The 22,306-nt window shown below is 35.8% G+C and overlaps 1 protein-coding gene across 2 annotated transcripts in view; it reads left to right on the top strand.

Moving 5' to 3' along the window:
* LOC106877370 (CTD small phosphatase-like protein) overlaps positions 1-22,306 on the top strand; it is a 61,238-nt gene that overhangs the window by 19,269 nt on the left and 19,663 nt on the right. The window contains exons 2-3 of one of the 2 annotated variants that reach the window (XM_089338959.1): positions 7,152-7,306; positions 18,196-18,255. In XM_089338959.1, the coding sequence (XP_089195085.1) occupies positions 7,152-7,306; positions 18,196-18,255 (215 nt within the window). The remainder of the gene's footprint in view (positions 1-7,151; positions 7,307-18,195; positions 18,256-22,306) is intronic. The other variant, XM_052975456.2, reaches the window with a different exon arrangement.

The raw sequence follows: 22,306 nt of genomic DNA, 5'->3' as shown, positions 1-22,306 counted from the left end.
AGAAATTTGAAAAAAGCAATTCCATATCCTATGTATGTGTGTATGTTTGCATGTGTGTGTGTGTGTGTGCATGAAAGAGATAGAGAGAGGGAGGGAGGGAGCGTGTGAGAGAGTGTCTGTTGCTGAGGAGGGGTTGTGATGGTCACAGCTGGAGTGCCTTTGATAAAGACTGGTGAATCATGGCTGACCTGGGGCTAAACTACCAACACCGCCACCACCACTACCACCACCACTACTACCACCACCACTACTACCACTACCACCACCACCACCACTACTACCACCACCACCACTACTACCACTACTACCACTACCACCACCACTACCACCACTACCACCACCACTACCACCACCACTACTACCACCACCACCACCACCACCACCACCACCACCACCCTTTGACCTATCAATAAATGTTTACTTAACCAATATACCTGCTGACTTGCTCTCAAACTTCAGCTTTTGTTGTTGTTAGCTCTATGATGAGGATGATGATGATGATGGTGGTGGTGATAATGCTTGTTGTTGTTGCTGAGATAGTTGTTGTTTTAGTTGGGGGGGAAAAAAAGTGAAGCTTTTTTTTCTTTCTATTTCCTGTGTGTTTGCATGTGTGTGTATCCTTTTGTTTCTCTTTTTCTGTGTGCATGTGTGTTTGTATTTTATATATATATATATATATACACACACACACAGACACATTATATATATATACACACACACAGACACATATATATATACACACACACATTATACACACACACACACATTATATATATACACACACACACACACACACATATATATATACTTGTGTGTACTTGTATGTATGTATGTATGTATGTACATACACTTATGCATATGTGGTTTGTATATTCTTCCCTCCTCTGTATGTGTACCTCTGTGTATGTGTGTGAATGTATGTATGTGTGAAACTGCATATGTATGTGTGTGAATGTATGTATGTGTGAAAATGCGTGTCTGTGTGTGTGTGTGTAGCATATGTGAATGTATGAATGTGAGATAAAAGAGGAAGTAGGGGGTGGATCACAATGACTTCTCCAACCTCCATTTTCATTATGATGTCTTTAAAAATTAAGGTCAGTGTGTGTGTGTGTGTGTTTGTATGTGTGTGTGGGGGTTGATGAGGAGGGGGAGGACCGTTTCCTGTCAGTTGGTGTTTTTGTTGTTTTTAGTTGTTTTCATTCCCATTTCTTTAATGGCATCTATCTCCATTCCTCCCCTCCTCTTCCTCCTCCTCCTCCTCCTCCTACTACTGCCGTTATTAATGGCCTGTGCTGTGTAGTTGTATAATGGCTTCTATCACAACCATCTCCACCACTGCCTCTGCTACAACAACAACAGCAACAACTGATGATTTTTATTAATGACTTACTACTATTATTACTACTACTACCACCACCACCACCACTACTACTACTATCACCACCACCATCTCTACTACTACTACTACTACTACCACCACCACCACCATCACTACTACTACTACTACTACTACCACCACCATCACTACTACTACTACTACTACTACTACATGATTATGTTCCTTCCTATCTTTTGTTATTTTATATTGTCTTGTTTGCTTTTTCTGAGCCCCTGTTGCTAATAACAAAATCATTAATGATTGTGCTGCAGTAATATCAACCCACTGCTATGCTGCTGCTGCCACCACCACTACCATTACTACTGCTACTACTACCTTATCTGACTTTAGGACAAGGCAAGGCATTATGGTAGTGGGAGGTGGAGCCCATGCCTGGCAGTTGAATCAACCTTTGGCATTTGACCTGACTTGACCAGTATTTAATTGAACCAATAAGAGAGCTACATGGTCGCTAGGTCTGCTAGAAATAGCTGCAAAGTCTTCCTCAAATCAAGCCATATTGTCTTCAAAGAGAAAAAGGGGTTAAGGCACAATGAACAAAAGTCCTTTATATATAAGAAAGGATGGTCATGGCTGGAATACTTTCGATCATAGGTTTTTTCAGTCAGAATTGACTTGGTGCTGGTGGTTTGGATCTGGATGGTGTTAGCTAAACAGCTGCAAGAATTTTCCAAGACATCAAACAACAAAAAGCCTGTATGTGATTTCTCATCTTGCTAAAAATAGCAGCCATATGTTTTCCAAATCATACTACCATCTTAAAAGGACAATGAAAGACATATGTCATATCTTTTACTTGTTTCAGTCACTGGACTGGGGCCATGCTGGGGCATTTACCTTAAGGGTTGTAACTGAAGAAATCACACCCCTTCCAATCAGTACATATTTCTGAAAGTCTGGTACTTTTTCTGTTGGTTTCTTTTGCTGGACTATTAAGCAGTGGTGGGACAAATGCAAAGCCACACACACACACACACGCATGTATATGTATGTATACACACACACATTGCAGCTCCCTCAGTTTCCCTCTACCAAATTCATTTGCAATGCATTGGTCAGCACGATCTATAATAAACACTTGTCAAGAAGCTGTGCAGTGGAACTGAACCTGAAAGCATGTAGTTGCAAAGCAAGCTTCTTAACCACACAGCCATATATATATATATAATATATATATATATATATATATATTATAATATATGAGTATATGCATATATATGTACATGTATGTACATACCTTCATCTACATGTATATATAGATGCATATCTGGGTACATGACATTGCAAAAAACCATGGACAAAGTGATAAACAGGGTACAGAAAACACACAGGCCACATAGAGAGAACATTTCCTTCATCAGCTGCCACCATTATAACACTGGCGTTTCGAAGAGTTATATATGTATATTTATATATATATATATATATTTGGGAAAGTTGTGGTTGGTATGTCCTTGCAAGGTGTCACTAGCTTTTGGTAATTATGTCAATGTTTATCCATGATTACATACATTATTATTATGTAAAGCATCCTACCATTATTAATTTGGTTGTGTGTGGTCCGATAGCTATTTGGTTGCTACTTCTAGCAGATCATGAAGCCTTTGCCCACCCCCACCGCCAACTTTGAGGCTTCCTTTTTTGATTCCTTTCCTTGTTTTCTAATTCCCTTCCACTTCTCCTCTCTCTACTCATACCTTAACCCCCACTCCATCATTTTGAGGCTTCACTCGTACTCCACCATACTCCACTATCATTACGTTATCTTGCCATGCTCATTAACTCTCTCAAGTTCTTATAACTAGATAATTAGGTAATATTATTCAGGTCAGCTTTCTGCCTCTTGTTCATATTGCTTGCTCCTCTTGTATTTTTATTTACTTGATGGAGGATGATTGTGGTGGTAGCTCAGTGGTATAAGCAGTTTATCAGCGTCTTTTTCCCAGCCTCTAGTTTTGAGTTCAAATCTTATTTAGTTTCATGTAAACTTTTTTTTTCAATCCTCAAATGGGGGTAGGCGACGGAAGGAAAGGAAATGAAGAACAAACTTGCTTAGTCAGGGCTGCATAGGTTTACCCTAGCAGGACATAGATTGCTGTACAGTTCATCTTATACTGGAGCCCCAACAGTAACAGATTAAGAGTTAATTATGGAACGTGACCAGTCTGGGATTAGTTAAGCTAGTATTAATGTACTATTTTGGGTAATTTTTCAGATTAACACCTGCACGATCTTCACTAAGGTGTTAGGGTTTTAGGATTAGTTTTAGGGTTACGGTTACGGTTGGGGACGGAATTCCCTAACCCTAAAACCCTAACCGTAACCCTAAAACCCTAGTGAAAATCGTGCGGGTGTTAATCTGAAAATTTACCCTATTTTGTGTGTGTGATCAGAAGAAAAGGCAGTGCCCATGACATTTTATAGGGACTTGATGACTGGTGGTGAGAGGGATGAGATAAAGGTGACCGCAGACCCTTTGTCGTCTGAAACCCCCTATTTTAATCTTGAGAGAGAGAGAGAGAGAGAGAGAGAGAGAGAGAGAGAGAGAGAGAGAGAGAGAGCCCATAGCTTACCACTTTAAACATTGGCATTCAGTCTTGTGTTCCCAGCTGCAACCGTATTTATTTACTCATTAAAAGAAAATGTGATTCACTGGATGCTCATGGGAGGTACATGAAGGTCCTGTAATCTCAATCTGATATCCTGTAAAGCCATACAAAGGACAAAAGTTTTCTACATTCACACACGTGTCTCGATTATCGTAGCTGGTATTCTACAGTTCTTCTCTTTCGTTGAATCTTGTGCGTAGATCTGTCAAGGGAGATAACTCTCATCGTATTTGTTTAATGTTTTCGTTTCTGAAAGTTTTTTTTTGTTTTTTGTTCAAGAGACTGGATTTTTATCACTCACACGGGGAGTAATTCCATCTTTCCCTCCCCCTCCCTATCTTTATCTCTTTCCTTCCCTCCCTCCCTATCTTTTTCCCTTTCCCTCCCTCCCTCCCTCCCTCCCTCCCTCCCTATCTTTTTCTCTTTCCCTCCCTCCCTCCCTAACTTTCTTTCTTTGTATATATAAAAACATAGACATTCAAGACTGCATGCTGAAAAGTCCTTGGCTTTAGGGTATTGCGAAAGGCCTGGTTGGCGGCTCAACCTTCCAAGTTCTTTTACAGGGCTTAGAAAAACAGGACTGCTGCAATAATTGTATGAATCTGAGAGGGGAATATATTGAATAAAATCATAATTAACTGATTCTCCTGTATTTTCTTTTACCCAAAGCCAGGAACTTTTCAGCACCTTCTCGCGTGTGTGTGTATGTATGTGTGTGTGTGTATATATATATATATATATATATATATATATATATATATATATATATATATACAGATATGAATATACATACATACTCTCACATACCAGATATAAATTATATCTGTGTCACTCTGCTATATCTACATTATTTATAGACGTAACTTTTAATGAACAAACAAAATGCAGAAAATTAAGCAGTCATGCAGTGGAAGTTTTTTTCTTCCTTTTTTTGTATTAGTGTAAGTAAACAAATACGATATGACAAGAGAAGGTAGGTTAAACTACAATAATAACAATAAAAATAATAATAATATAATGATGATGCTGATGATGATGATAGTACTAATAATAATAATAATAATAATGATTAAGAATAATAATAGACACCCAACAAATTAATAATTTCCTGCATTGGCAAATTTTCACATTGGTTGTGGCAGTGGTTGTGAGGAATTTGTGTATGGGGCAAACTTTTAATTTAGGTGTTTTTTCATGGTTTTTTTTTTTTTGCTGTGTTTTTGTTTGATTGGTTCCATTTTAAGTAGGTACCAATTATTCTAAGTACTTTATCTATTTATTTTTGTTTTGGTTTATTAGTTGCAGAACCGAGTAAATACAGCAGAAACAGCAACAACAACAACATTAATGATGGTAACTCATAACATCTAAAGTAGGACATAGTTATAAACTACTCTTCCAGATTGTATCACTTCAACTACTTTTAACATCAGTGATAGGAACTATGTGGTACAGCATGTCACTAAGTGACTCACAATAAGCAACTCCAGAAGCTCTATGTTCTCAGTTCAAATTCTACCTTATCTTTTATCTTCTATTTGTTTCACTGCATCCATGCTGGGGTTACCACCACCTTAAAAAAAGTTTTAGTTGAATGAATTGGCCCTAGTACTTGTTTTTTCTTTTCTTTTCTTTAAGCCTGGTGCTTATCGATTTTTGTTTTTGCCGAACCGCTAAGTTAGAGGGATGTAAACACACCAACACCAGTTGTCAAGCAATAAGCAGGGGACAAACACAGACACAAAGACACACACACACACACACACACACACACACACACACACACACACACACACACACACACACACACACACACACACATATATACACACACTTCTTTCAGTTTCCAGCTACCAGAGCCTCTCACAAGGTTTCAGTTGGCTCAATGCTTTAGTAGAAGACACTTGCCCAAGGTGCCATGAAGTAGGACTGAACCTAGAACCATGTGTGGTTTCTATGGTTAGAATGCCCATGTGGGTGGGCATTCTAACCATAGAAACCATGGCAAAGTAGACATCAGAAAACTGGAGTTCAATGCAGTCCTGCAGCTCATCAGACATGGCATATCTGATGCCAGCATGGAAGATGGAATCTAAATGATGATAACCAGGTAGATGGACATAAAATGATGATGGATAAGTAGGAAGTGGAGGTGTCAATTGAACCTGGGTGGAACTTGCATCTAATTGCTTGATCTGTGAGAAATAGCCATTCAGTGTCTTCTAAATCACTTCCTCCAATATTAGAAAAGACGGAACATTTGGTTAATATTGTCTGATATAAATATCAGACATGTTTCGGTCTGGTGGAAGATTAACAGATTTGTGAGAGTGTCAGACAAAATGCCTTACAGTATTTAATTATGTCACTTGACTTTCTGAGTTCAAATCCTCCCGAAGCCAAGTTTGAATTTCATTGTTTTGGTGCTTGATAAAATAAAGTCCTCATTGAGTGGTGTGGCTGATTAAACAGGTTTCACTCCTAACCAAGAAGAAAAAAAAAAAAGTACTTGCACCTATGTTCGAAACCAAAGTCATATTCTTTCTATTTGGCATTTGTGAAATTTATTTTGTTTCTTTTTATTTTAAATACCGTAAATCCTCAAGTATAATCTGCACTTTTTTCCCCAAAATTTAAAGGTCAAAATTTCTAGTGCGTACTATATACGAGGTTAAAAATGAAAAATATTTTCTGAGCAAAATTTTCTAAGGGATAAATATGTAAAAGCAATTTACTTAATATTTATTTTTCACTGACGTTATTACTGTTATTTCTTTATTTTCTGCAAAGTGCACAAAAAAGCTACACGTTTGCATTATGTTATATATACAATAATAATAAAGGATGTTACCGTATAGACATTTACAAACCGAGGACGTTATATAAACCTCCTTGACTCAAGTTAGAGAAGGGGTGCGTATTATACACAAGGTTTAGGTTTTTCAGAGGTACAGCCCCCTAAAAATCCCCTGCGTATTATACACAAGGTTTAGGTTTTTCAGAGGTACAGCCCCCTAAAAATCCCCTGCGTATTATACTCAAGGGCGAACTATACTCGAGGATTTACGGTATGATTTTTTTATAAATTTTAATCATTAATTACAACTAATTTCTTTCATTTTTTTTTTTTTTGTCTCTAGACTCGACGACGCCAACGACAACAACAACAGGTTCCTTGAAAAAACCACGACGGAGTGGCCTATTGAATAAATTCTTCTGCTGTTTTGGTCCAAAAAACAGTGCTCCCAAAAATTCTTATCCAGTGCCTGCTGTGGAGCAAAACGGTAACACCAAAGTAAGTCAGATGACATACGCACTTTACACATGAATCTCATGACTTATGCATAAATATATACATGTATGTGTGTGTATGAATATATGTGTATATATGTATATATATGCATATGTATGTGTGTATATATATATATATATATATGCATATGCGTGTGCATGTATATATATATATATATATATATATATGAATGTATGCATATATGTATGAATGTATGTGTGTGTGTGTATATATCTATATATATATATATGTAATTCTGTAACTGTTATGTTTCTATCTGTAATTTCCCATCCTACTCATATTTTGTTGTCTCTGTCTTGTTTTGTTTTTGTTTGTCCATCACTTCAGTGAAATCCCCCGTATCCTTGGTACTACCAGATGAGAGCGAGCAGTGTGATCGAATTTAAAGTTTACAAACTTAAAATGTCCTGGAACTGCACTTGTATTCTGGTCTCCATGGCTGACGAGAGGTTTCCCATATCTTCATGTCTTCTGTTCTTTTCCTGTTATCTATCTCCATGTCCCATTTTGAATTTCCATATATATTTGTGTATGTGTTGTGGATCCAGTTGAGTCGTATTTTTGTGACAATGATACAACATTCATATAAAATTTCCGTGAGTGTTATTGTGTGTCATCATCATTGTTTTTACGTCCACTTTGTCCATCCTGGCATGGGTTGGAGGAGACTTGTCAAGGCAAGTACTCTATGGTTGGATGACATTTCTGGTGCTGATTCTTACTTTTTAAAATTTTTTTTGGCAATATCCCTTGTGATCCTTACTTTTTTTTTTTTTTTTTTTTTTTTGGCAATATCCCTTGTGACACTCGTATACCATTTTCCTTTACATTTCTAAGTTCAGATCCCACCTTAGGGCAGACCTTAACTATTCCTCCTTTTAAACACGAAATAAAAAAAAACAACCACCAGACTAGTGTTGGGAGTCACTTTAATCAGTTACTTTGTAGTCCCAAACATCTGTTGTCCTCTGGTGCTCAGCATCTGTGATGAAAGTTTGGTGATGTGGGGAAGCTGATGACATGAACCCCAATACTCAATTGGTACTTTATCTTATCTGTCCCAAAAGGATGAACAACAAAGTCAGCCTTGGCAGCATTTGAAATCAAAACATAAATAGTCAGAAGACTTGTTCCTATGCATGTTGCCCAATGCATTAACAATTCCCTCAGCTTAGCTCTTTAAAGGAGGAATTTTCGTCAACTGGCTTGACCAATAGTCAGAAGACATGCTCCTATGCATGTTGTCCTATGCATGCTGTCTTTAAAGGATGAATTTTGGTCAACTGGCTTGACCAAAATAAAATGTTTTAGTTATGATAGAGAAATAAGTCAGAAAATGTAGGTATGTTTTCTCTATTTATATACAGATATAAAATGTCTGGATTTTCTTAACCCTTTTAAAAATATTCTACCTGTTTTATGATCAAAGTGGCCAGATCACGCCCTCTAACACCTATCTTACAATGTCACTTGAAAAATAAACTGTCATATCATTGAAATCTCAAAGCTAGGAGATAATGCATGATTAATGCAAAACAAGGTGAATAAATAAGTATTGCATTTGATGGCATAATCTGAATGCTGAAGGGTTAATAAAATTCAGATGCTTTATACCTGTAAATCAAGTCAGGAAAAAGCACATGAACAATACCTTCACCTTCTCACATATTTCTCTATCATTGTTGCTCTGTTGTTGTTGTTGGCACTCCGTCGCTTACGACGTCAAGGGTTCCAGTTGATCCGATCAACGGAACAGCCTGCTCGTGAAATTAACGTGCAAGTGGCTGAGCACTCTACAGACACGTGTACCCTTAACGTAGTTCTCGGGGGAGATTCAGCGTGACACAGTGTGACAAGGCTGGCCCTTTGAATTACAGGCACAACAGAAACAGGAAGTAAGAGTGAGAGAAAGTTGTGGTGAAAGAAGAGTACAGCAGGGTTCGCCACCATCCCCTGCCGGAGCCTCGTGGAGCTTTAGGTGTTTTCGCTCAATAAACACTCACAACGCCCGGTCTGGGAATCGAAACCGCGAGTCCGCTGCCCTAACCACTGGGCCATTGCACCTCCACATTGTTGCTCTACACTTCCAAGAATTCCCTTACCCTGTGTGTGTGTATGTATGTTTGTGTGTATGTATGTTTGTGTGTATGCATGCGTCCATCTTGGAGGCCCTACTTTGGTATCTCATCACCATCCTCTTTATCGCTCTCTCTCTTCTGCGCCACCCCAAATACTCCCACTGAGTCGTATGTGATGCAAGATAACCTGTTCTTGCTCCTTCCTTCATAGTTTATCCTCTCAACGACCAGCACAAAGCTGCCTCCTTTGCTACTTGCAGTCCCACTCAGTCAGAGAGGATCTTAGTTTTGTAAACTGCACGGTGACCCCACTAGTGCTGGTGCCATATAAAATGCACTCAGAACAGTGTGTAAAGTGATCTGAGATAAGGAAGGACATCCAGCTGTAGAAGCCATGCCAAAGCAGACACTGGAGTACATACAACACTGTCTTTTGAATCCATCTAATCCTGTTGAACCATCCGATCCATGCCAGCATAGACGATGGACTTTAAAAGATGGTAATAATGATGATGATTGTGTGTGTGGTTTGTGTTGTGTGTGTTTGTGTGTGTTTGTGTGTACAGGCTTACTATGATATTTGGATTTGGTAAATTTTAGGTGTGGCTTAAATAGCATTTCTGATTCTTCAACTAACAGCTGTGATATGTTCGTCGCATCAAAAGACAAAACAAGGTTCTGAAACTTGCACTCTTATAATTTAATTCAATTAATTAATCAATTAACCGGTTAATTAATTTTCTTTCGTTGTTTCCTTCTTTACTGATTTATGTTTGTTTTCTTTCTAATTTTATTCTAATTTTATTTTATTTTATTTTTATTTTATATTTCAATGCCAGCATGGATATAGACTGATGTTTAATATTTTGTTTAGTTATTTTTTTCGTTTACGCATTTTATTGATTTTAAAAACAAAATTTGTTTGTTTGCAACAAATTTAGTTATTTGCATGTGTGCATATCAGTATGTATGTGTGTGTGTGTGTGTGTGTGTAGTAGTCTTTTGCTTATACTGCAGCCAGTTGGACATAGGTATGGCAGGACATTGGCACACAAACACACACACACACACACACACATTTATACACACCACACAGGGTGGGTCAAGTCATGAAGTCTAAAATGAAGTTGGTGCAACACCTGAAGCCATCAGACTACATGTGCACATCACAATATGCAGTTAGACGAAATACATTTTTGGCTGACGATGCTTGTGTGTATGTTACATATATACATATATATATATATATATATATATATATATATATATATATATATATATATATATTTATATTTATATGGGAGAATTCACAAAAAAGAAAACAAAAGATGAAGACAGATGGTGTAAACAACAAATGGATGTATTAGTTTAACGCTCGGGAATAGAGAAAGTCTTTAACGTTTCGAGCCTATGCTCTTCAACAGAAAGAAATAAGGAGAAAAAAAATTTAAATGTAGTGGTCAGCGATCTATCATGGCGACTAGTTGGGGCAATTTCTTTTGTGTTGTGTATCTGTTTCTACCTAAATGTTGGTTATATGAAAAGTGTGCACTACACATCTGTACACTAGGTGTAACAGCTGACCACTTACGTGGCCTATTGGCACAAAAATGTTCATACTTGTGCAGGAAGGGTGGCGTTACCTTTGACCCAAAGGATTTTGCCCATGTGACATTAGTTTGGGAGGGAGAACATTAAGTCAGGTACTTTTTCAAATGTACCTCATAGATGAAGTTGGCCAGAGGACTGACTGTGGGCCATGAATAACCATGACTGCCACTGCTGAAAGCTATGGACATAAGAAGTGGTAAGATTGGATCTGAGAATAAGGCATCTCATGGGTGACATTGCAAGATTCTCCGCCATTTGTCCAGATTCTACAGACTGTTCCAAACCACATAAACTAGCCTGAAAGAATAGCTGTTAGATTAGCAATGATTATTTTGATTGCATCCAGACGTTGTGTTTGAAGCCTAATTAACAACATAGTTGTCAGTTTTCCATTTTTATCTTTGCATAAATCAAGTTAAGATGTGTGAAATATCTGATGCCAGAGGAAATTCTGAGAGACATCACCTGCCTGTTTTCTGATGCTGAACGGTAGTGCCATCACCATGCTATGTCTAGCTATTTTCTGCTGATGGAATCTGATGGATTTCTTCAATCCAAACAGCGTGACTGCATCCTTTTGTCTGCTGCTGCTGCGGTGAAAAAAAACCTGAGCAGCAGCAGTCTGTCAATGTTGAGGGTTTATCCATAGTTCTATGAAAATATGCTTTGCATATGTGTGTGTGTAAATATGTATTTGCACAGACATATGCATACAATATGTGTGTCTGTGTGTATGTATATATATATATATATATAACAAATAATAAATGAGTATATGCATATATACGTACAAGTATGTGCATACCTACATCTACCTGTATATATAGGTGCATATCTGGGTACAGGACATTGAAAACAAAACGTAGACAAAAAAATAATAATAACCAGAGTACAGAACACACACAGGCCACATAGAGAACATTTTCCTTCATCAGCTGCCCCCATTCTAGCACAGGCATTTCGAAGAGTCAAGGCAGGATGCATCATTAAAATGGCTTATATATACGCACACAAATACACACAATATGTATGTGTATATATGCACACATGCATGAAATATGTGTGTTTGTGTGTGTATATATATATATATTAAGTATATTCTGTGTGTAGAGAGGTTCTACTTTCACAAGTCACACCAACTGAATCCTTTTTTTTTCTGACATATTTTAATCTCAGTTATGTATATAAGGTGTGTGTACACATAAAAACATTAATAATAGTTATAATTAATAGACAATAGCAGATATCTGTATAAACTGAAAAAATTGGCACAGGTATGGCTGTGGGGGAAATCATGTGGGGAGGTATGGCTGTGTGGTTTAAGAAGTTTGCTTCAGAACCACATGGCTGCAGTTTTTGTCCCACTGTCCAACACTTTGGGGAAGAGCCTTCTGTGAGGTCTTCAGGCAGACGAGTACCTTGTGAGTGAATGTGGTTGATGGAAACTGTACAAAAGCCCTGCCAGTTCACCACTTTAACTGATGAAGCACTGTTTCACATGCTCTTTGTTGTTGTAAACCGGTGGTGCTGAACCATTTTGGACCCTTTTATTTTACTCTGGTGTCCCCCTCATAACTATTCAATGTTTAAAAAATCCTATTATATTTGTAAAGAATAAAAAGTTTAGAATGGTACAACTTGTACTATAGAACAAAAAATGGACTATATACCTGTTGTAATTTGGTTATTTATAGTCCGATGATATTTCGGAATTACAATTCCTTCTTCAGATTTTCTTAGTTTATAGCAGAGACTCCAGCTAAGAAGATCTGAAGAAGGAATTGTATTCTGAAATATCATCGGACTATAGATAACTAAATTACAACAAGTATATAGTCCTTTTTTTTTTTGTATTATAGTGCATTTGTTGTACCATTCAAAACATTTTATTCTTTACAAACAATACACAATGCTTCAAGCGAACTACAATACCCTCCTATTATATTTTTATTGCTAAATATTACTAGTTGTTTTTAAAAAATTGTTTCAAATACTGTAAACAATATCTATGAAAGGGATTTCATTGAGGGTGGCACTTACTCTTGATGTTTCTGATCTTGTCCATGAACTTAGTACTGTTAGTGCATGGCAGTGAATCACAGGCCCTAAATGTAGAAGTTGTGTGAAGTTTGGACAAGAATATGTAGAGGACCCGTACAAATGCCAAAAGATATATTTACCCAGCACTTTAGCAACTCATTCACCCTTTCTGTGCCAATGGTTAACTGAGTGTCTAGGGCTACATTTTCTGAGCAAGGTATGGATGAAAGAAGATTTGGCTGCCATTTCTTGCAGATTCTAACAACCACACACAAGTTACATTTTTGCCTCATTTGAAAGTTTTTTTTAATACATTCTCCTTTGCTTTTTGAATATATTTACATTTCTTAAAAGTCATCTTTGCTTAATTATAAATAACATACACACATGCATGACTAATTATTTGGTCATTTATTTATTTATTTATGTTTTTTAGTCTTTTTTTTTAATTTTATAGAAAACAGTGTCAGTCTTTCATTATTTCTTTTTCTTTTTTCTTCACTTATTTTTTGCACTAATGTGACCTGTTAAAAGAAACTTTTTGAAAAATCTGGTTTTTCTGTACTTTTTCTCTTTAGTCTTTTTTTTTCCTTTTAAAAGTTTTTTTTTATTAATTTCTTGAAAAGAATATCTTGTTCCATGTAATTGCTTTTATGTAACTTACTTTTGGCCTTAGTTCACAGATCAAAAAAAAAAATATTAAGAAAAAGAAAACAAAAAAAAATCCAACAAAAAATGGCAAAACACAACAAAACAAGAAGACTTGTTTTTTGACGAATAAATGATTAGAAAACAGGTTTATTATCAGGATTTTTTCCTTCTTTTTTGTTTTGTTTTGTTTTCTTAAATAAATAAACAACTGCTTCTTAATCTTTAACTTAAGCCTGTACACACACATACATGGACACATACACAAGGTGCTCCAATATAACAAGTCCATTGGCTCAAAAAAAGTAAATATACTCACACATGCTCATAGCTTTATGTGTGAATGTGAGTGTGTGTATTTTCATTCATCAGTGGTACCTTAGGTTTCCTGTTAGTAGAGTTGGTTTGCTGACTTCCAGTTCTATTCTTCCAGTCGAATAGAAGTCAAGTCGTAAGCCACACACACACACACATGATGCCCAAGCATAACCACAAGTCCAATGGCTCAATAAAAGTAAATACGCTCACACACACACAAACATTCTCATAGCTTTATATATATATATATATATATATATATATATATATATATATATATATATATATATATATATATATACTTTATTTAAAAGCAGCAGAAATATAACAAAAGCTGTTACTCAGAGTTTCATGTTCCCGTTCATCGGACAGTTTTGTTAACAAAACTGTCCGACGAACAGCTTTTGGTATATTTCTGCTGCTTTTAAATAAAGCATATTACTCTACTTCTGGTATTTGAGTACTCTTTTTCCCACCTTGTTTCACATTTATGTGCTTACTCTGGTATCTGTGTGTGTGTAGTCAAATTCTCATAACAATACCTTGGGTTTCCTGTTAGTGGAGTTGATATGCTAACATTCTTCCAGTTAGCTTGAGATCTGACTGTAAACCAAGATAAACATACACACTCCCTCAGTGCCCCAGCTTGGTCACAAGCTCAATGACCGAATCCAGTAAAAGAATACATGCACCCTATACACACACACATACACTTAGCTATACACACATGCTGAGAGATTGTTCATCATTAAATGCTTTAAAACATTTATTCCTTCATTAAACCTAATTTAAAAATTTACTGTAAAATATCAAAAGCTACTTCACCCCCCCCCCCCATTGCTGACTTTAAATGGTTTTAATTGTTAAAAACGAAACCACATTTCCGTTGCTACTTTGTTGTCTCCTCCGTGTTCACCGATCTGTCTTCCTGTCACAGGCTATTTTTGCCAACAACCCACGTGTATTACTGTTATTAATATTTTGTTGCTTCATTTGCATTTTCAGTGTTCACTTGTGACCTTTGACCTGCTGTTTAATCAATTAATTAATCAATTATTCATTTGATTATTCTCAACTGTCATTGGATATTTTTAATGCTTTTTGCTTTACTTTGTTTTTATTTTATTTTTTTTTGTTTTTATTATGCAACTAGCAAATAATGTTTTTTTTTCATAAATTTTCTCCTCAACAACAACAACAACAACAGCAACGATGATAGTTTCAAATTTTGGCACAATGCCAGCAATTGAAGGGGAAAGGACGAGCTGATATCACTGACCCCAGTGCTAGACTGGTGCTTATTTCATCGACCCTGAAATGGTAAAATGCTAAGTAGAACTTGACTGCGTTTAAACTCAGAATGTAAAGGCAGAAGAAATACTGCTAAGCATTTTGTCCAGTGTGGTAACGATGTCCATTAATGAACGTAATTTACATCAATGATATATTATTACAGGGATGTACTTGAATAACAAGTGTTCAGATCTTTGATCGTGTGCTGAAACTGAAGCGATTACAGTGTGCAAGACATAAGTTAGCCATTCAGAAGCACACAAGGACTTAATTTCATTTGATGAGTGAACTGGAGCAGTGTAAAGGAAAGTACCTTGCCCAAGGACATAACATGCCTTCCAAACTAGGAATTGGAACCTGTGATCTTGTAATCAAGAGCTCAGATATGTAACCACTAAGCCACATACCTTTCCCAGAGCTTAACCTGTTACCATTTAATCTAGTGTTAGGAAGGACATACAACCATAAAAACCATGACAAAACGGACACAGTAGCATGGGGTGGTCTTCTGCCTAGCTGGCTCGTTAAACCATCCAACCCATGCCAGCATGGATGGCAGACATTAAATGATGATGATGATCTAGCTCAAATATTCTACATGTTTTATGTTAAAACTGGCTAGATCAGACCTCCCACGCTTACCCTAGAATGTCATTCTAAACATATCCAAACAGACCGTTGAAATCTTGAAGCTACAAAATAATGTGTGATTAATTCAAAGCAACGTGAATAAATAAGCAATGCATTTGATAAAGAAACCTGAATGTCAAAAGGTTAAAGAGTTATAACTAAATAATTCTTATTTTGTTACAAGGCTAGCAATTTTGATGTTAGGGGTTAAGTTGATTATGATCAATCTCAGTGTTCAACTGTTATTTTGTTGACCCTAAAAGGATGAAAGGTAGTCAATCATGGCAGAATTTGAGCTCAGAAATGTAACGAGCCAGAAGAAATACCACTAAGCATTTTGTTTGATGTGCCAATGGTTCTGCTAGCTTGCTGCCATAACTGAAAAATGGCTTCAAAGTTTGGCCCAGAGCCAGCAATTTCAGGAGAGGGATTAATTCCACCACATCAGCTCCCAGTGCTCAACTGGTACTTATTTTATCTAGCCTGGAAGGATGAAAGGCAAAAAGGACCTTGGTAGAATTTGAACTTAAACTGTAAAGATGAGTGAGAAGCCACTAAGCATTTTGCCCGGCATGCAAATGGTTCTGCCAGTTTGCCATCCTACCCTAACTAAGTGATGCATGGCATTTTGTTCCACTTCATTGATCACTTATTACCTATTGTTTTATTTAACCTTAGATATATGTAGGACCTCCGTAGGTCAATACTCTTTACTCTTTACTTGTTTCAGTCATTTGACTGCAGCCATGCTGGAGCACCACCTTAAGTCGAGAAAATCGACCCCGGGACTTATTCTTTGTAAGCCTAGTACTTATTCTGTCGGTCTCTTTTTGCCGAACCGCTAAGTTACGGGGATGTAAACACACCAGCATCGGTTGTCAAGCGATGGTGGGGGGACAAACAAAGACATGCAAACACACACACACACACACACACACATATATATATATATATATATATATATATATATGTATGTATACGATGGGCTTCTTTCAGTTTCCGTCTACCAAATCAACTCACAAGGCTTTGGTCGGCCTGAGACTGTAGTAGAAGACACTTGGCCAAGGTGCCACGCATTGGGACTGAACCCAGAACCATGTGATTGGTAAGCAAGCTACTTACCACACAGCCACTCCTGTTGATCATGTATGTACATTTGCCCAGGCCTGGGCTGGATTTTGCAAGGGACACCAGCAATTATTCATGCATACAAGTCTCTCGGTTCCTCAATACTGATGTTTATCCAAGAGTAAAGGTCACTGACTTGTGCCAATGCAACTTGTATTTATTCTGGATCTTTGTGTTCTGAGTTCAAATCCCACCACAGACTACTTGGATGGCAGACTTAGTGATATTTATTCTGCTCTTTGCATTCTGAGTTCAACTACCATAGATTAATTGATTGGCAAACTTGATCCATCACCTGGTTTTACGCCCCACCATCTGGCACTACAGGGTGTCTTTGACAGGGGTCAGTTGCCTCTTTGCAAGGACACCTTCTGCTCTTGTTCTCTCTTCTATCAATTTTGGAGTCCTTGTAAACAGTGATGGGCACTTTTTGTCTCTTAACCAGAAGTTACCTCCCCACAAAAAAAGAAAAGAAAATCCTTAGAAGGGTGTAATGATTTCAAGCATTGGTACCAGGTAACACCCTTTTTAGCAGTATGTAATATTACTATGTAGAACATAGTTCTTTCTTGTCCTTTCTGCCGCCTTTCTTAGTCAAACAGTCAGCAGTTCTTTCAACACTGTATTGGCTCTGATCCAGCTAATCTATGATAAAAGGTGGTTCAACTTTCACCATCACAATGTCCTTATCAGTAGATTTTATCTAAAGATTCAGTATCTTGCATATCCTTCATCTATTGTCAAAAAAAAAACTGAATATTTGAAGGAAATTTTACTGCTATTTCTAGCAAGTCTGATGACTACACGGGAGGCTGGTTCCCTTACCAACTTGTTTGTTAACTCTAATTTTTTTAAAAGCTTACTGCAGTTAAAATACAGAATGTCTTTTAAAATTTCCTATTTATGAAAAAATAAACAAAATTCTTTGCTTCATTTTTAATGGGGTCCCTCACATGACCTCATTAAAAAACCAAATTAAAACCAAATAAACAACATAATGTCCTCCATGAGATAGTAAACAAGAATTTTGATGCTTGCTCCAGTCACTGTTGTTGTTGCTGTTGTTGCCCTGTGTCTGTCTTTGAAATTTGTTTCCTAAAAATAACTTGTTGTTTCGGTTTTCAGCCTTGCATCCAATCGCCACCTACAAGTGTTGTGAATCAACTAGGGGGAGATAATTCATTGGCAAGTGTTGTACCAACTTTATCTCTTCGTAAAAATTTGTTTCAAGACGTTATTGTTTTAAAATATATCCATATTATATATAGATATATATATATATATATGGAAGGGTGCTTCAATAAATTCGGTCACTAGTTTAATTTTATTGGATGTACAGAGACATTTAATAAGGCATTGTGGCACATGAACCTGTAGAAATTAAACATTTTTCCCAATGAACAAATATATATCTATATTAGTATATATATATAAATATGTATATATGTATAATGTAAGTTTGAGTTAAGTAAAATTCTAGTGTTTATTCTTTGAGTAGCCCTCAATAAGAATTCCTGGTTAGCTACACTCTGAGACTTGTATTTTCTAAAGCCATACCATTCATAAATTTAAAAAAATTATTTAGGAATTTATCACATATAATCAGTTACATGTAATGTGGTTCAATCTTCATCTTCTTCCTTGTCTTTTATATATATATACATATATAAATAATGTATATATATATATATATATATATATATATATATAAATAATGTATATATATATATATATATAAAATGATTATATATATATAAAATAATATATATATATATATATATATATAAATAATGTATATATATATATATATATATATATAAAATGATTATATATATATAAAATAATATCTATATATATATATATATATATATATATATATATAAAATGATTATATATATATAAAATAATATATATATATAAAATAATATATATATATAAAATTATATATATATATATAAAATGATTATATATATAAAAAATAATAGATATATATAAAATAATATAAATAAATATATACATATAAAATAAAATAATATAAATATATACATATAAAATAAAATAATATAATTATATACATATAAAATAAAATAATATAAATATATACATATAAAATAAAATAATATAAATATATACATATAAAATAAAATAATATAAATATATACATATAAAATAAAATAATATAAATATATACATATAAAATAAAATAATATAAATATATACATATAAAATAATATAAATAAATATATACATATAAAATAATATAAATAAATATATACATATAAAATAATATAAATATAAATATATACATATAAAATAATATAAATGATATATATATACATATAAAATAATATAAATGATATATATATACATATAAAATAATATAAATAAATATATATACATATAAAATAATATAAATAAATATATATACATATAAAATAATATAAATGATATATATATACATATAAAATAATATGAATGATATATATATGTGTGTGTGTTTGTATATATATACATACATATATGTGTGTGTGTGTGTGTGTGTGTATATATATATATATATATATATATTTCCAAGTAAGTCTATATTTCCAAGTAAGTCTATCAAATATACACACACACACACACACACACACACATTCATTTCTTATTTCCTTCCTGTCTGTTATAGAAAGCATATGCACTTTCACATACATGTAGACACATGACGGGATTCTTCTGCCTACCGAATTCAATCACGAGGCTTTCATTGGCCCAAGGCCATGACAGAAGCCACTTGCACAAGGTGCCATGCCGTGAGTGAGACTGAACCTGAAACTATGCGTTTGAACAGCAAGCTTCCTAACCACACCTGTGTCCCCCCCCCTATCCCCACCATGTTCTACTGAAAGTAGTTCTTCAGTTTTATATTACGTAGCAATGAAAGACACCAAGGTCTGGAAAATGTGGCGACCTGGTTATCTTTCAAGGGTTTGGTTGTCATGGCTGATGGATTTCCCACTCAAGCATATACAGACCAGCCATCAACCTGAGTGTGCAATTCTCTACAATGAAGGTCCTTATTTTTATGGGCTTTTGTTGTCATTGTTGATTTAGTCTTAGGCCAAACTCTCCCCATGGAACACACTTATATTGGCCCCCAGTTTGATAAGGACTTGTGTTTTGGTTTTTTTTAAAAATTACTTAGGCTCAAGGTCTCCAGTTTGTTAGGAATTTGTTTGGGTTAGTTCAGTAGATTAAACTATTACGATTAAACTATAGTTCAATAGATTGAAATATAACGATTAGACTATAGTTCAATAGATTAAACTATAATGATTAAACTATAGTTCAATAGATTAAAATATAACATATTTTATACTTAAGCACTGCTGTGAAGGGTTTTTTGTTGATCATATTGGTCCTAGAGCTTAGTTTTAAATCTAGTTCTTGACTTTATTGATAACTATTTGTTGAACTGCTAGATCGCTGGACAGAAACACAGAACACTGTTTTTCAACCAGTTTTAGCATAAAGGCACATGAAGAAGTGTTACCATCACCTTCATTCTCTCTCATCCCTGATCAACATCAATCCAGTGGCAAGACTATCTCAAGACGACTGGAGATGGCGACAGATGCAGTGGATGATCAAGATATCTTGCTTACCTCATCTTGCTCTCTCCTCTCCACAGTGCTTTGCTGCAGCTGCCTGTCCCGTTTGTTGAACCACTAAGGTTTCTTCTGCAATGGCTCTTAGATCTAGTCTTCACAGACGTATGTTTTAGTTAGTTGGCACTCCGTTGCTTACGACGTCGAGGGTTCCAGTTGATCCGATCAACGGAACAGCCTGCTCATGAAATTAACATGCAAGTGGCTGAGCACTCCACAGACACGTGTACCCTTAACGTAGTTCTCGGGGAGATTCAGCGTGACACAGTGTGACAAGGCTGACCCTTTGAATTACAGGCACAACAGAAACGGGAAGTAAGAGTGAAAGAAAGTTGTGGTGAAAGAGTACAGTAGGGTTCGCCACCATTCCCTGCCGGAGCCTCGTGGAGCTTTAGGTGTTTTTCACTCAATAAACACTCACAACGCCCGGTCTGAGAATCGAAACCGCGATCCTATGACCGCGAGTCCGCTGCGCCTCCACACAGACGTGTGTAAGCAAGCCCTGACATGCTAATTAACCCATAGCTGGGACCCTGACAGCTGATCCGGGAACAATAGTGGTTAAGATCTCTAGTGAAGGCAGTTGGCTTAGTGGTAAGAGTGTTGCACTCACAATTGTCATAAGGTTTCGGTTCCTGGATCAGATGATATAATGTGTTCTTGAGCAAAATCATTTCATGTTGCTCCAGTCCACTCGGCTGTAAATGTGTAACCCCGTGATGAACTGGTATCTGGTTCAGGAGGTGTCACTTATAGGCCATAGAGGTAACTGGTCTTTTGAGTCCTAAGACTCCAAAGAGAGCCATACAAAAATAAGATTTCTGATTTGTCAGAGGCATTCATAGCCAATCAAGGTTGGTCCCAGTATTTGACTGCTTTTAATTTCAATGACCTCCAGAAGAATAAAAGATGAAGTTGAACTCAAACTCAATGGTATTTGAAAATAGGAAATAAAGTCTTGCTAGGCATTTGAATATTTTTACCAGTTTTTCTTTCCCTTTTCTTTCTTTCTTTTTTTTTTTTTAATGGTTTAGCTTTGTAGGAAAGAACTAATGCTATTACTATTCCCCTTGAACAACTAGAAGTTGACAGATTGCAAAGAAAACAGTGCAGAAGGGTATTTCAGAGGATATAGTGATAAGTGGAGCTGTTGGGGTTAGGTTTGACCAGGGGCTATGGAGTGGGGTGGCTAATGAACCCTCTGGAGGGGATGGAGATGAGTAATTTCATTGTAGCTTCAGAGGAGAGAAAATGAAACTAGTGAAAGAGCAGAGCTCAGTTTAGAAATGGTAGACAAACAGATAGGCAGCACATTTATATCTGTGATAGATTTGTTAGTGTGAATCTCTAATTAATTCTGTGCTAGGCAGATCAGTTAGTGACTTATATAACAGAAAATTGCTATTAGCAGTTTTCTTATTACTGATAAGAGATTTTAAAGACATACAACATACATACACATATGTGTGTGTGTATAATTTATATATAATTATATAATACATATAATTTATGTGTATGTGTGTGTGTATATATATATATATATATATATATATATCTATCATATATAGTTGTATAATAGATGTGTGTGT

Source organism: Octopus bimaculoides, chromosome 21 (assembly GCF_046866305.1).
Source record: "Octopus bimaculoides isolate indiv1 chromosome 21, ASM4686630v1, whole genome shotgun sequence".
Lineage (NCBI taxonomy): Eukaryota > Metazoa > Mollusca > Cephalopoda > Octopoda > Octopodidae > Octopus > Octopus bimaculoides.
Note: the sequence above shows the minus strand (reverse complement) of the source record. Positions and strands in the feature narration are given on the sequence as shown.